This window comes from Euleptes europaea, chromosome 7 (genome assembly GCF_029931775.1).
Source record: "Euleptes europaea isolate rEulEur1 chromosome 7, rEulEur1.hap1, whole genome shotgun sequence".
Classification (NCBI taxonomy): domain Eukaryota; kingdom Metazoa; phylum Chordata; class Lepidosauria; order Squamata; family Sphaerodactylidae; genus Euleptes; species Euleptes europaea.
In genome coordinates, this window is record NC_079318.1 from 87,961,837 (window position 1) to 87,975,149 (window position 13,313).

The following is a 13,313-nucleotide window of genomic DNA, read 5'->3' on the forward strand; positions in this document are numbered from 1 at the left end:
GTTTCCTTTGTTTCACTAGATCCAATTTGGGGTTTAACCTCAACTCCTCAGGATGATGATCAACTAACACTGAACAGTGGATCTAGCTGTATTCCACTGGTTCTAAAGCAAGCTGAATGGATTGGCTCCTACCCGGCATATCCATTCTCTGGTGGATCAAGTAGGTATCTAGATCCGTTCACTTCAAGAAAAGCCAATGTGACCTATTGTAGCTTGGAGGTCTAGCCGCACTTATCCTCCGAAATGACCAAAGAATACCTGCAGGCAGCAAGCCAGAATCCTATCAAATTAGTAACATCTCCATCATTTGCATCTTAGCCTTCCAAGGAACTCAGAGAAGGGGGCTCTTCTCTAAAGCCTCACAACAACCCTACAAGGTAGTGACTTGCTTGAGGTCACCAAGAGAACGTCAGTATCTGAACTGGTGGTTTTTTCAGGTGTAGCCCCTCATTGGGCGACTAGTTTGAGGATGCGGAGGGTGGCGAGCCGGACCAGAAGCCTGTCAACTCTCATGCCCCCATTACTGACTTCATATCCTCTTCTTGCTAATGGGATAGCAACTGGAAAGGTTAACTATTAAGTTAGGTGAAGAGTCCATTGTTCTGTTTCCAGCAAGGAACAGCTGGGTGCCTCCAGGAAGTTCACAAGTCGGGCACATGCATGTCCTCAACATCTGGTACTTGAAGGTATACTGCCTCTTGACTTGGAGGCTCCATTTGGTATAATGACTGACAGTTGTTCAACGGAGTGCTGGATTCCATAAGAGGTCTATCAAGTCTAGCATCCTGTTTCTAGTAGCCACTGGCCAGATACCTCCAGCAAGCCTGACAGAACAAGCCCTCCCTGTTGTACATCTGCATAAGCTGGTACTCTACCTTTGCACATGGAGGTTCAATTTAGTTCTGTGCTTAAGTCCCTGACTAGGACTTGGAAGACCAGGGTCCAGATCCCCACTTGCCCACAGAGCTCGTTCAGTAACCTTCGGCCAGTTAACCTACCTCCCAAGATCTTTGTGAGGATAAAACAGAGGGGCAGGCAAGCTGCCCTGGGGCTCCTTGGATAAAAATGTGCTTCTTGGACAAATTAAACTGCACGTAAAAGAGTGTGGTGGCATCAGACCATTGGGCCCATTGAGGCCAGTGTCCTTTTCCCAGCCGGGGCCACCCCGGAGAAGCCCATGGTGTGAGTATTGAGGGGGGGGGCAAGTTTAAACACATGAAGCTGCCTTATATTGAATCAGACCTTTGGTCCATCAAAGTCAGTATTGTCTACTCAGACCAGCAGTGGCTCTCCAGGGTCTCAGGCAGAGGTCTTTCACATCACCTACTGCCTGGTCCCTTTAACTGGAGATGCCGGGGATTGAACCTGGGACCCTCTGCATACCAAGCCAATGCTCTACCACTGAGCCAGGGCCCCTCCCCAGGTTTGGCCCAGGGTGGTCCGGGGCACCAGTTTGCCCTCCCCTTCCTTCCAGCCACCCCACCCCAAACCCCAAGAATTCAAGGCTGACCGAAAGCCCGTGAGCGCCCCCTCCCAGGGGTCCCTGCCACTCCCCCCCTCTCTTCCCCACTGCAAACTTTTCTTGCCGCGTGGGGCTACTTACCGAGCTTGGGCATCACCGGAGATGCTGCTGCTGCTGGCGGCGAGTCCCTTTTTGGCAAGCGCGTGTGTCTGTTTGTACAGCAAGGTCTCTTTCTCTCTCTCCCCCCTCTCCCCCGCCGGAGGGGAGAGATCTCCAAACCCGGTCGCGCTTGGGCTTCCTCTGCACGGCGGCGGAGGAGGAGAGATCTCCAGCGTGCACCTAAAACCCCTTTTCCCGGCATTGCGGTGCCATTCCGGCGGCCCTGGCTGCTCCCGGATAGCGACCCTCTTTTGCTTCTCTTCCTCCCCCCCCTTCTTTACTGCCTCCGTTACTCCGGATTTATCCCTCTCCGGGCCCCCATCTGGTGCAGATGGAGAAGCCGGAGCGATGCTTACTGTGGGCTGTGTCTTGTGCGTGCGAAAGGCCCGTGCTGGGTGGTGGTAGTGGGGGAGCACGGAGGAGGAGGAGGGAGGGAGGAGGAGGAGGAGGAGGAGGCGGCGCTCTCAATTCGTGGCGGGAGGAGAGCCTCTCCCGCAACGGGGGGGGGGGGAATCAACGTCACGGGAGGCTGCCGAAGACCCCCCCCTCCAAACCAAAGCGAACATTTCTCTTCCATCCTTTGCCCCCTAATTCAGATGCAAAGAAATCATTTCAAACACCGTGAGTCGTTCTGTTTTATGGCGGGAGCTACCCTTAAGGGGAGGGGGCGGTTCACACCCCTTTCCCGCCTCCCCGAAAAGCCCGGTAAGCAGGTTGCAGATCCAGGGCTGCTCACTTTGAACTCTTTGGGCGAAAACGCATGGGAGGTTTTGCCGCTCTCTAAATGCACATTTCCCCCAGCCAAATTTTCAAAACTCAAAAATAAGCCCCCCATGCAGAGTATTGAGAATTCAGATGGGGGAAATGTGCATCTAGAGAGTGGCAAATCCAAGGCAAAACCTCCCATGCGTTTTCGCCCTATGGGTCTTGCTCCCGAGTAATTAAGCATGCATAGGATAACGGCAATGGCCCGCTCCTAGTCGGGGGTTTTTAATCGCGGGTAAGCCAAACTGAGCTGCATGGGGCTGTCTCCCCACTAACAGGTGGGCACAGGTTTGTAGTCTGATGGCGTGCCTAGAAGCATATCCCAGCGAATATACTTCCAAGTGAGCGTGCCCAGGATCGCAGCCGTGTGTGTGGGGGGGGGGGGCCTCCCGCCTCCTCCCAGCGTACTGGCCAGATTTCACCTGCCCACCCACCCCCGGCCTGCAGCCTCCCCACCAAATGGAAAAGATTCCAGTCCCAGAGGGGGTGTCAGAATCCCGCTGGTGGTTCTATCACAGCAGATGGGTGTGATCTACCCGAGGAGGAGGGGGCGTGTTGGTGCCAGGCCCCAGAGGAAGCTTCCTGAGGCTGAGTAAGATTCATCACACCTTATGTGTTGCCCGGTTTGGGAAGCTGAGCTGTGGCGATGTAAAGGAACGCACAGCAAGCCCCGTTAGCCCAGTGTGGCCTGGACTTGTCTCTGGAGCTAAGCAGGGGCGGTTGTGGCCACTACTTGGACAGGAGACGGCTACGCAGAGGAAGGCAATGGTTTGCCTCATGTGGAAGGGGTTGCCGTTAGTCAGTTGCGACTTGACAGGTTCTCAAGCTGAGGTGTTTCACGTCACCGACTGCCAGATTCTTTAACTGGCGAAATCGGGGATTGAACTTGGGACCTTCTGCATGCCAAGCAGGTGCTCTGCCACTGGGCCACAGCCCCTACCCATTCTGGCTAATTAGAAGAAGAAGAAGAAGAGTGGGTTTTTATATGCCACTTCAGGAAGAATTCTCCACCACTTAAGGAAGAATCAAACTGGGTTACAATCACCTTCCCTTCCCCTCCCCACAACAGACACCCTGTGAGGTAGGTGGGGCTAAGAGAGCTCTGAGAGAGCTGCGACTAGCCCAAGGCCCCCTAGCAGGCTTCATTTGGAGGACTGGGGAAACCAACCCGGTTCACCACTTTAGCCTCCGCTGCTCGTGGAGGAGTGGGGAATCAAACCCGGTTCTCCAGATCAGAGTCCACCGCTCCAAACCACTTCTCTTGACCACTACACCACGCTGGCATAAATGCATTGCGGTGGGAAGAGACTTTTTTAAAAACTGAAATTGTATTTCATTAACATCACTTAATACATTTTATCTGACATACTAGGTTCCTTCTCCGTAGCTGTTTGCTGTTTTACAGTGCCTTACAAAGGCATCTCAAGTGTATCCCTAGCACCCCCTATACACACACATCTGGCTAGAGATCAGTCTATTTCTGGCCCTGGCCAAAGCCAAGTTGCAGGGCTAAGGTAGGCTGCTTGTCAGACCCTCAGCGACAGACACTAAAGGAGTGAGTTCCAGACAAAGGGCGTGGAGCCGTGCCAAGTTGATGGCACCTACAGTCCCTGGCAGAGTCTGAAAGCAGCTAGCTATTTTCCTAATTCCTTGGCAACGAGGAAAAGTATCAAAATATAGTTTTAATTAAAACACGCTCGCTCGGCACACCAAAGTGCTTGAAGTGAGATGAATGATATGTCTGAGGAGGCATCTTCGGCCCTGTGGGGAAAGCATCTTGCCCGGGAAAGGCGTCTTCGCTTCCCTGACTTCTGCCACATATTCCCCTTACGGCCTTGGGCAGCTTCATCAGTTCCCGCATTTGACTCGTCTGGAATTTGGGAGGGTAGGCAGGCCCTGGCTGACATTCCACGTCTGCCTCTCCCAGCGAGGCCCTCCCTCCCTTACGATACCTTCACGGAAATTAAAAGGAGACGTTTTGTGTGAAGGTACATTATTATTAAATGTACAGGCTGGATATCAGGAAAAAATTTTTACAGTAAGAATCAATAGAATCATAGAGTTGGAAGGGACCACCAGGGTCACCTAGTCCAACCCCCTGCACAATGCAGGAATTTCACAACTACCTCCCCCCCCCCACACCCAGTGACCCCTACATCATGCCCAAAAGATGGCCAAGATGCCCTCCCTCTCATGAACTGCCTTATTTGACAGTGGAATCAGCTACCTAGGGAGATGGTGAGCTCCACCCTCACTGGCAGTCTTTAAGCAGAGGCTGGACAAATATTTGTCAGGGATGCTCTAGGCTGATCCTGCATTGAGCAGGGGGTTGGACTAGATGGCCTCTATGGCCATCTCAACTCTATTGATTCTATGATTCTATTTTTTAAAGCCATCAGCTCCAGCTTAAACTCATCACTAACAGACAAAAACATTTCATATAGATGTGCAGCTGTGTACGCTTGGTGCCATCAAGCCACAGCCGACTTATGCCGACCCCCCATAGGGGTTTCAAGGCAAGAGACATGGTTTGCCATTGCCTGCCTCTACACAGCAACCCTGGAATTCCTTGGTGGTCTCCCATCCAAATACTAACCAGGGTTGACTCTGCTTAGCTTCCAAGAGCAGGCTAGAGCATCCCTGACAAGTGTTTGTCTAGCCGCTGCTTGAAGACTGTCAGTGAGAGGCATTCTCTCTGTCTCTCTCTGTTCCCCCCCACCCCATTTTCTCTCTCACAGGAGGGAGTGCCTCTTCAGAGGTAGTGCCTATTCAGAGAATCATAGAATCAATAGAGTTGGAAGGGGGCATACAGGCCATCTAGTCCAGCCCACTGCTCAATGCAGGATATTATACATATCCTTCATCAAAAAAACAAAGAAAGCCTTTCCCCCTTCAGAACTATTGTTTGTATGCAAATGCATGCAAATATTAATCAACCCAAACACATAGATTAAGAGACAAAGATTAATTTTATCAGGTGACAGCCCTAATGGGTTTATAGGATAATCCTAAATGAAGTTACACCCTTCTGTTAGTCCACTTGGATTGGTTCCAAATTGCCATGAGTGGAGTGAAGCTTGCAGAATGGGACTTTTCTGTCTCCTTCCTCTTTTTGGAGCCCACTGAAACCCCCTCCAAAAAATTCTGCTTTTGGGGGGCTGGGTCAGGAACCCTCATAAACAACATGAGAAGTGAAGTCGGAATCTGCAGCAGGTGAAAAAATTGGCAAAAATCGTGCCCCACTTATCCAGTAACAAGGGTTGCCAGCTCTGAGTTGGGAAATACCTGGAGATTTTAGGGGTGGAGCCTGAGGAGGGCAGGATTTGGGGAGGGACTTCAGTTGGGTATAATACCATAGAGTCCACCTTCCCAAGCAGCCATTTTCTCCAGGTGAACTAATTTCTATCACCAGGAGATCCGTTGTAGTAGCAGGGGATCCCCAGCAACCACCTGGAGGTTGGCAACCCTACCAATAACAGGTGCTGTTTTGCTAGCATCAGGTGAAGTTTCTCATCCCCTTTGGATCCTGCCCGTAGTTTATAGCAAGTGTTTTAAAGTGATTCTCCACAAATTAAAGACTGGGGGGGAGGTTGTGAGTGGTTGTGACTTGTCTGAAGCCACCTGCTAAATTTTGTGGTTTAGTTGCCATTTGAATCGGGGACTTCCAAAATACACCTAGCCGCTGTACTAAGGGTGTCCAGATGACCAGGGTTCCTGCAATTTCAGTTTAACCTATGCATAGAATCATAGAATTATAGAGTTGGAAGGTACCACCAGGGTCATCTAGTCCAACACCCTGCACAATGCAGGACATTCACAACTACCTCCCCCACACACACCCAGTGACTAGAAGATGGCCAAGATGCCTTCCCTCTCATCATCTGCCTAAGGTCACGAATCAGCATTGCTGACAAATGGCCATATAATCTCTTCTTAAAAACCTCCAGGGAAGGAGAGCTTCCAGCAAAGCTGGATTCCCTCTTCCACATTGGGAAGAAATTTTTCAGGGCAGTCCTACACAGATTTACTCCAGTATTGTTGTTTTTTGAGGGGGGTTACTGGTTTTAAATTGTTATTTCATTATGTATGTTTTAATTTGTTAGCCCCCTTGGTGGCCTTTGTAAGGGCATTAAGGTGGGATATAAATTTTGTATAATAAAAAATGAAATAAATAGTCTTAAGCCCACTGAAATCATTGCATGGGGGGACATTGTCAGGGTCCAGAGAGTGGGGAGGTTAAAGAACCCCAGAAACTTCTCCCCCTTACCTCCGCCCTATGCCCTGACCCCTAATGTCCGTCTAGATGTTAGGAAGAATTTCCTTGGGAGGTGGTGGGCTCTCCTTCTTCGGAGGTTTTTAAGCAGAGGCTAGATGGCCATCTAACAGCAATGCTGATTCTATGACCTTAAGCAGATGATGAGAGGGAGGGCATCTTGGCCATCTTTTGGGCATGGTGTAGGGGTCACTGTGTGTGTGTGTGTGTGTGGTGGGGGGAGGTAGTTGTGAATTTCTGGCACTGTGCAGGGGGTTGGACTAGATGACCCTGGCGGTCCCTTCCAGCTCTATGATTCTACCGCCAGAGTTACTATAGACGTGTTGCTGCCTTCTATCAGAGCTAAATCCCTTCTTTCTTTCTCCATGATTCTTTCCCCCCACCCCCCAAACTCTCAAGCAGGTATGAAGGATAATTCCCCCCCTGGCAGAGGTGCCAAGCCTCCATTAAGTTAATATCTATGGAGCCTTTTGAAGTAAATAATAACATTTTTTTTTGCCCTTTTCATCTCTCAAGAGCGGACCGGATGGCAGACCATAATTACCCTGGCTGCGGCTTGCTTCAGGCCTTTGTACCGCAGCTGTTATTAAAAGGGCCACTGGCTTGCGCTGCGTTTTTCTTTAACCCCTAAACTCGGGTGCCCCTTGATCTCTCCCTCTAGGGCTGCCATGCTCAGCACTCTTGAACCCAACACCCAGGGGAGACCCGATAAGCAAGATGAGCCAGAGAAGAGCCAAGACAGTTTCTGGGCAGAGCTTCGGGCCGCGTCTGGAAGACAACCCGATGCTGGCTTTGCCGTCAGCTCTGTTCTCTTCTTTTCCTTTTCTTTTTTAGAGCAAGTTTCTAGGTCTCATGGCTCCACCACTGAAAATATGCGGAGACTTTTTTTTTCTTTTAAAGGCAAGGTGATATCTTCTGTTCAGCCACCCGCCGGCTTTCAAACAGCATGCAGCTGGAAAGTTGACTGGGGTGATTTGAAAGAAGCATTGCTGCTCATTCTGCTTCCGGCGGCGGTGGACTGGCTTTGTTGGTTTCGTTTTTGGGGCCCAGCAAACCATGTCGGGTTGGAAGCGAAAGAAGGACAAAAGAAATACTTGTGTACGGTGTGGGGGGAAATGTCTCTCTCATGAAACCGCCGGTTTTCTTAAGAACTGGTCATCCAGGCTAAGGTTACAATCCTGTTCACCTTGCGGTCCATGTCACGGATATGTTGTAAGGTGGAATCCTAAGCAGAGTAACACCTTTGCAAGTCTATGAAAATCAGTGGGCTTAGAAGGATCTAACTCTGTTTAGGATTGCACTGTGAGCTACCACTTGGGACTCTGCCTTTGCACCAGTTAACATAAGAACATAAGAAAAGCCCTGCTGGATCAGACCAAGGCCCATCAAGTCCAGCAGTCTGTTCACACAGTGGCCAACCAGGTGCCTCTAGGAACTGCAGCAGCACCATCCTGCCTGTGTTCCACAGCACCTAATATATTCGGCATGCTCCTCTGATCCTGGAGAGAGTAGGTCTGCATCATGACTAGTATCGATTTTGACTAGCAGCCATGGATAGCTTTCTCCTCCATGAAAATGTCCACTCCCCTCTTAAAGCCTTCCAAGTTGGTAGCCATCGCCACATCCTGGGGCAGGGACTTCCATGCGTTATCATGGATTACCTTTCTCCTGTGGCAAGAGTTAAGTCATACTTTTTTTGATTAGGACCAGCCAAAGTGTCACAAAACCATTTACAAAGTTTTGAGTTCATTGGAACCCTTCATCAAGCGGGATGGTTATTATGAAAGAGAGAGAGAGAGAGAGAGACGGATGAGAGACCATAATGTATTTTTCAGGTTGTGAAGGAAAGAGCGCTGGTCTGCAGATCATATGGGAAGTGCGGCAGACTTAATTAGATTTGGTAGTGCCGGGCGTAACTAGTTTCAAGTTGTGCCGGAGCCTTCTGGGAAGGAGGCAAAAAAGTGGCCGTCTGCATTTGAGAATGTCAAAGCTAGTAATTAACCAAATGCCTGCCCCGTATTATAGACCATTTTGGCCGTCTACAACCTCATTGCCCTGTGGTTCACGTGACCAGGTAGCCTTCCAGGTAATACTGGAGAAGACGCTCCCTTCTTACCTATCCCCAGATGAAGCCTCGTAGTGCTTTGCGACAAGGCTCCATCGCAACCCCAAAATATCCACCCAGGGTTCTACTCTTAACTTTGCTGCGACAGCGTGGACAAAAAGGATCTTTTTCTTTTGTCTAGTAAATGTATACCTGGTCTTCCTAGGGCTGGCAACTCTGGGCTGGGAAATTCCTGAAGATTTTAGGAGTGGAGCCTGGGGAGGGCGAGGCTTAGGAGGGACCTATGATTTTAGGGGTGGAGCCTGGGGAAGGCGGGGTTTAGGAGGGACCTATGATTTTAGCGGTGGAGCCTGGGGAGGGTGGGGTTTAGGAGGGACCTATGCAATGGGCGGGCTTTAACTGGGTACTATGCAATGGAGTCTGCCCCTACAAAGCAGCCATTTTCTCCAAGGAAACAGATGTCTGTCATCCGGCGATAGGGTTGCCAGGTCCCTCTTCGCCACCGGTGGGAGATTTTTGAGGTGGAGCATGAGGAGGGCTGGGTTTGGGGAGGGGAGGGACTTCAATTCCATAGAGTCTAATGGCCAAAGCTGCCCTAATTAAAAGCTAAAACAAGGAAAAATAAAACCAGTAATGGTGCACGTCCTTGAGCGTCCTGCAGTATCACGCCGGAAGTGGTCAGTATTAGCAGAAGGGGCCCCAGTGTGTAAAGGGCCAAAGTGGCTATTTTCTCCAGGTGAACTGATCTCTATTGGCTGGAGATCAGTTGTAATAGCAGGAGAGCTCCAGCTAGTACCTGGAGGTTGGCAACCCTATCTGGAGAGCAGTTTACTTCTGGAAGATTCCCAGGCCCCCCATGGAGGTTGGCAACCCTAGGTCTTTGTGTATGTGTGCATTAAACAACCCTGAACATGTATATCTCTGTAGGAAAGAAACTATGGTTCGAAGACTAAAAAACGTTTCAAATATAAAGCATCCACTCACAAGTTACCCCAAAATTGCGGGAAAGTCACCTCCTGCATAACTGTCATTGGATCCAAAATGTGAACACAAGTGCACAGAAGACAACTGGCCTGGCTTTTGTAAACGCACCGCAACAACGGGGAAGAGTCTTGGAAGTGCTTTAAATAGGCTGCGTGAAGTCGGTCGTATTTGGGAGTAAGCCTCATCGAGTACAGTGAGTGCCCGGTGAGTACTTTGGAGTCAAAATGCATAGGATCATGTTCAAGATTACGGGGTGCTTTTGCAGAGCAGGTGAACGCCTTTCTTCTGTCTCCAGCCCATGAAAAGATACGCTTAAACTTGCAAATATGGAGTACCAGCCACAAAATGTGGAAAACCACCATTAAACATTTGATCGGCGGGGCTCTAGAAAGGTGGCCGTTTCATTCTACTCCCTAAATTCAGATTTATGTCGAATTTGGAAGCATTTTTGCAAAGACCAGGAGTCGGTGGAAGGGAACAGAGGGAGGGGATGACATGGAAAACTGAGCTCTGCTTACGTTGCCGATAAATACCTTTCCTTCTCTTTCTTCTCCTCTGTCTAATCAGTCCTTCCTCAAAAAGTTACTTCAATATGCTTACCGTAAAAATTATTATTATTCGTATTATTCACGTCTATAGTTCCATTGTGAATCTAAGGAAACTAATTGCTCTGAACAAAGAGCTTAACACATTTCAGTTGTTTTTATGGATATTGGCTGTTTTTGCAAAACGGATATTGAATAAGCTCTGTCAGTTTCCCCCCCCCCCATATTTCTGCTTCTCCACACCATGTTGGCTGCATGATGTAATTTTCAATAATTAAAAAAGACCCGCAAATAATATACTTCAACCTGGCAACCTAATTACCCCCCCCCCAAAAAAAAAGATAAAAAGAAAACAGAAAGATAGTAAAACTCGTGTGGAATTTCTTATTGCAACGCTTCAAAATGACCAACCAGGAATCAGATAAATATAAATAGATTGTTTTGTAGATCTGTCATCTCACACCTTACATAATCATGCTGTTTTATCGTTACCCTTGCCTCCCGTCACTTAAAACAGAATTGTAGATGCTATAACAATTCACTTAGCAATCAAGGCAACCATTTTCTGGAGGGGGCCAACGCAACGCTATGATCTCTGAAGCCCTTCCCAAACTGGGCCTAGATTCTGAATATGTATTAGAATCCGCCTCCGTATTCCCTAGCTCTTCTCTGCAACCAATAAGGGCCGGTAACTTGCATTTTAAAAAGGGGTGCCAAATCCTCTGACAGGAAAATAGATCCTGCAGATTGGTGGAGTTCAGTTCAGATGTTCAGTTTTGGTGCTCCAACCATGCCTAATGACAGCCCACACTATGCATTATCCCGCCAATACTTGCAGTCACCATTTTGTGTAAACGGGGCACTGTGCACATCTTCCATGACACGTACAGCTTGGTATGCACAAGTCCCGGATTTTTGAGGGACTGTGTTCTTGTGTATTGATTAGGGTTGCCAACCTCCAGGTGGTTTAACAAAGGTAAACAAGAACATACACATACAAATCAACGCCTTTTGAAGCAGCATTGTTCCTGAACCCTCAATGGTCTTTTGATAATTCTTATGGTTTACAGGCTGATGAAACTAAGATTTGTGAAAACGTGTATTTAGATCTGGAAGGCATGTTTCCTTTGACCTTTCGACTGGCGATTCTCTACTTCTTCGATAGATGGCTTCTTGCCATTGTGTAAATTACAAGCTGAAGTCTCTGATATTGTATAAGCAATTGGGACTTTTGTGGACTATTGGTTGTTGCACTGGATGTATGTGATGGATGGCGTTTATTTGTATGTGTATGTTCTTGTTTATCTTTGTTAAACTGTAAATTATTATATTTATATTGAGCCATCATGCTTTTTCTTTCATTTGTATTCTAATTGTTTTCAGCATAGATTCTGTTTCCCTTGTTGAACCTCCAGGTGATGGCTGGAGATCTCCTGCTATTACAACGGATCTCCAGCTGACAGAAATCAGTTCACTTGGAGAAAATGGCTGCTTTGGCAGTTGGACTCTATGGCATTGAAGTCCCTCCCCTCCCCAAACCCTGCCCTCCTCAGGCTCTGCCTCAGAAATCTCCCGCCGGTGGGGAAGAGGGACCTGGCAACCCTACGATTGGACTCTATGGCATTGAAGTCCCTCCCCTCTCCAAACCCTGCCCTCCTCAGGCTCCACCCCCAAAATCTCCAGGTATTTCCCTACCCAGACTATACAACCCATGCTATACACACATGGAAAATACACACGTTGCCCGATTCACATAAAAGGGTGATTATTGGAAGGATCTTGCATAGCATGTGCTCTCATGCATGGCCAAAGCACAAAAACCGAACATCTGAAAAGGGTCTCATGAGCCTGCAGACTGCAATCTATATTGCCCAGGTGGGTGTGTTACCAAGGATCAAATCCTACACGCAGTTCAAGTCAGCATCCTTCCTGTGCTCATACGTATAACTCCCACAGATGTCTTTTTTAACGAAATCTATGAAAATCCCAGCATTTAAAAAACATAAGAAGCCGTATACATACACACAAAAAAACGCTATCAGAATCCCCAGCCTCGTAGCAGTGGCTCCCAACACAGGAAGCAAGAAGAGTCTATCTCCTAATGAAAGCAAGCTCAAAATTGCAGCCTTCAATTCCTTTATTTCCCCAACCTCCCCTTCCCAGCAAAAACATTTTCATATCAGATGTTGCTATCAATATAATTAACCTCCCAAGGCACAAGTCTGAAATCCTCTCTTACTCTCCACCTACAAAGTACAGCATTTTCTATTAACTTACGATAGTTTCCCCCCCATATTGTGGCAAGGAGGAAGCACCCCAACTTTCTTTTAAAGCGTTATAGATATATATTTTTAAAATGATTTGCATACCTGCCTGCAATTACAGCAGAGATAAGGGGAGATGCATAATGCATGTACCATGAAATTGGCAAAAATAATTAACTTTTGGGTCCTTTTATTTTGTGGGGGGGTGGCGGGAAGGGAGGGGGAGAGACTCGCAACTGCTGTCATTTCTATAAAAAGACACCTCCAGATAAATATCAGGCAGAAGCTGCATCGGTCCCGGTTTTAGCTCGCTCGAGGCTCACGTCACGATAACATCTTTCCTCAGCTGCTCTTGCAAGCTAAGCAGGTTGGATCTCCGTCTCGATCCTCTTAACAAGCACCTTGATCCCGGAGACTCTGCATCGGGAGAGACAGCGGCTGCAAAGTCTCGCCGAGCCTTTTACAAGCTAGTGGCCCAGGGACTGAGCTGTCAACTAGGATGGCGCCCGGTGGAAATCTTGTCCCTGCCACAAATTAACTAGGCATCCTTAGGCAAACCGCTTAGCTGCCTTGGCGTCAGCCCTCTCTCTCTGCCCATATGGGCATAATAAGACTATGGCTAGGGTTGCCAGGTCCCTCTTTGCCTCCTTTGGGGCGGAGCCTAAGGAGGATGGGGTTTGGCGAGGGACTTCAATGCCATAGAGTCCAATTGCCCAAGTGGCCATTTTCTCCAGGTGAACTGATCTCTATCAGCTGGAGATCAGTTGTAATAGTGGGAGGTCTCCAGCTAGTACCT

General features: G+C 48.5%; 2 protein-coding genes across 3 annotated transcripts in view; one reads left to right on the plus strand and one right to left on the minus strand.

The window, feature by feature from the left end:
* Positions 1 to 13,313, plus strand: part of MACROD1 (mono-ADP ribosylhydrolase 1) — a 437,490-nt gene that overhangs the window by 85,448 nt on the left and 338,729 nt on the right. The window lies entirely within an intron of this gene.
* The window catches only part of FLRT1 (fibronectin leucine rich transmembrane protein 1), a 47,712-nt gene that overhangs the window by 26,046 nt on the left and 8,353 nt on the right, over positions 1 to 13,313 (minus strand). The window contains exon 1 of one of the 2 annotated variants that reach the window (XM_056853845.1): positions 1,604 to 1,618. The exons of the other annotated variant lie outside the window; for it this stretch is intronic. Coding sequence (XP_056709823.1) covers positions 1,604 to 1,616 — 13 coding nt within the window. The 5' untranslated portion in view covers positions 1,617 to 1,618. Of the gene's footprint in view, positions 1 to 1,603; positions 1,619 to 13,313 lie in introns of those variants that run through there. 2 annotated transcript variants of the gene reach the window in all.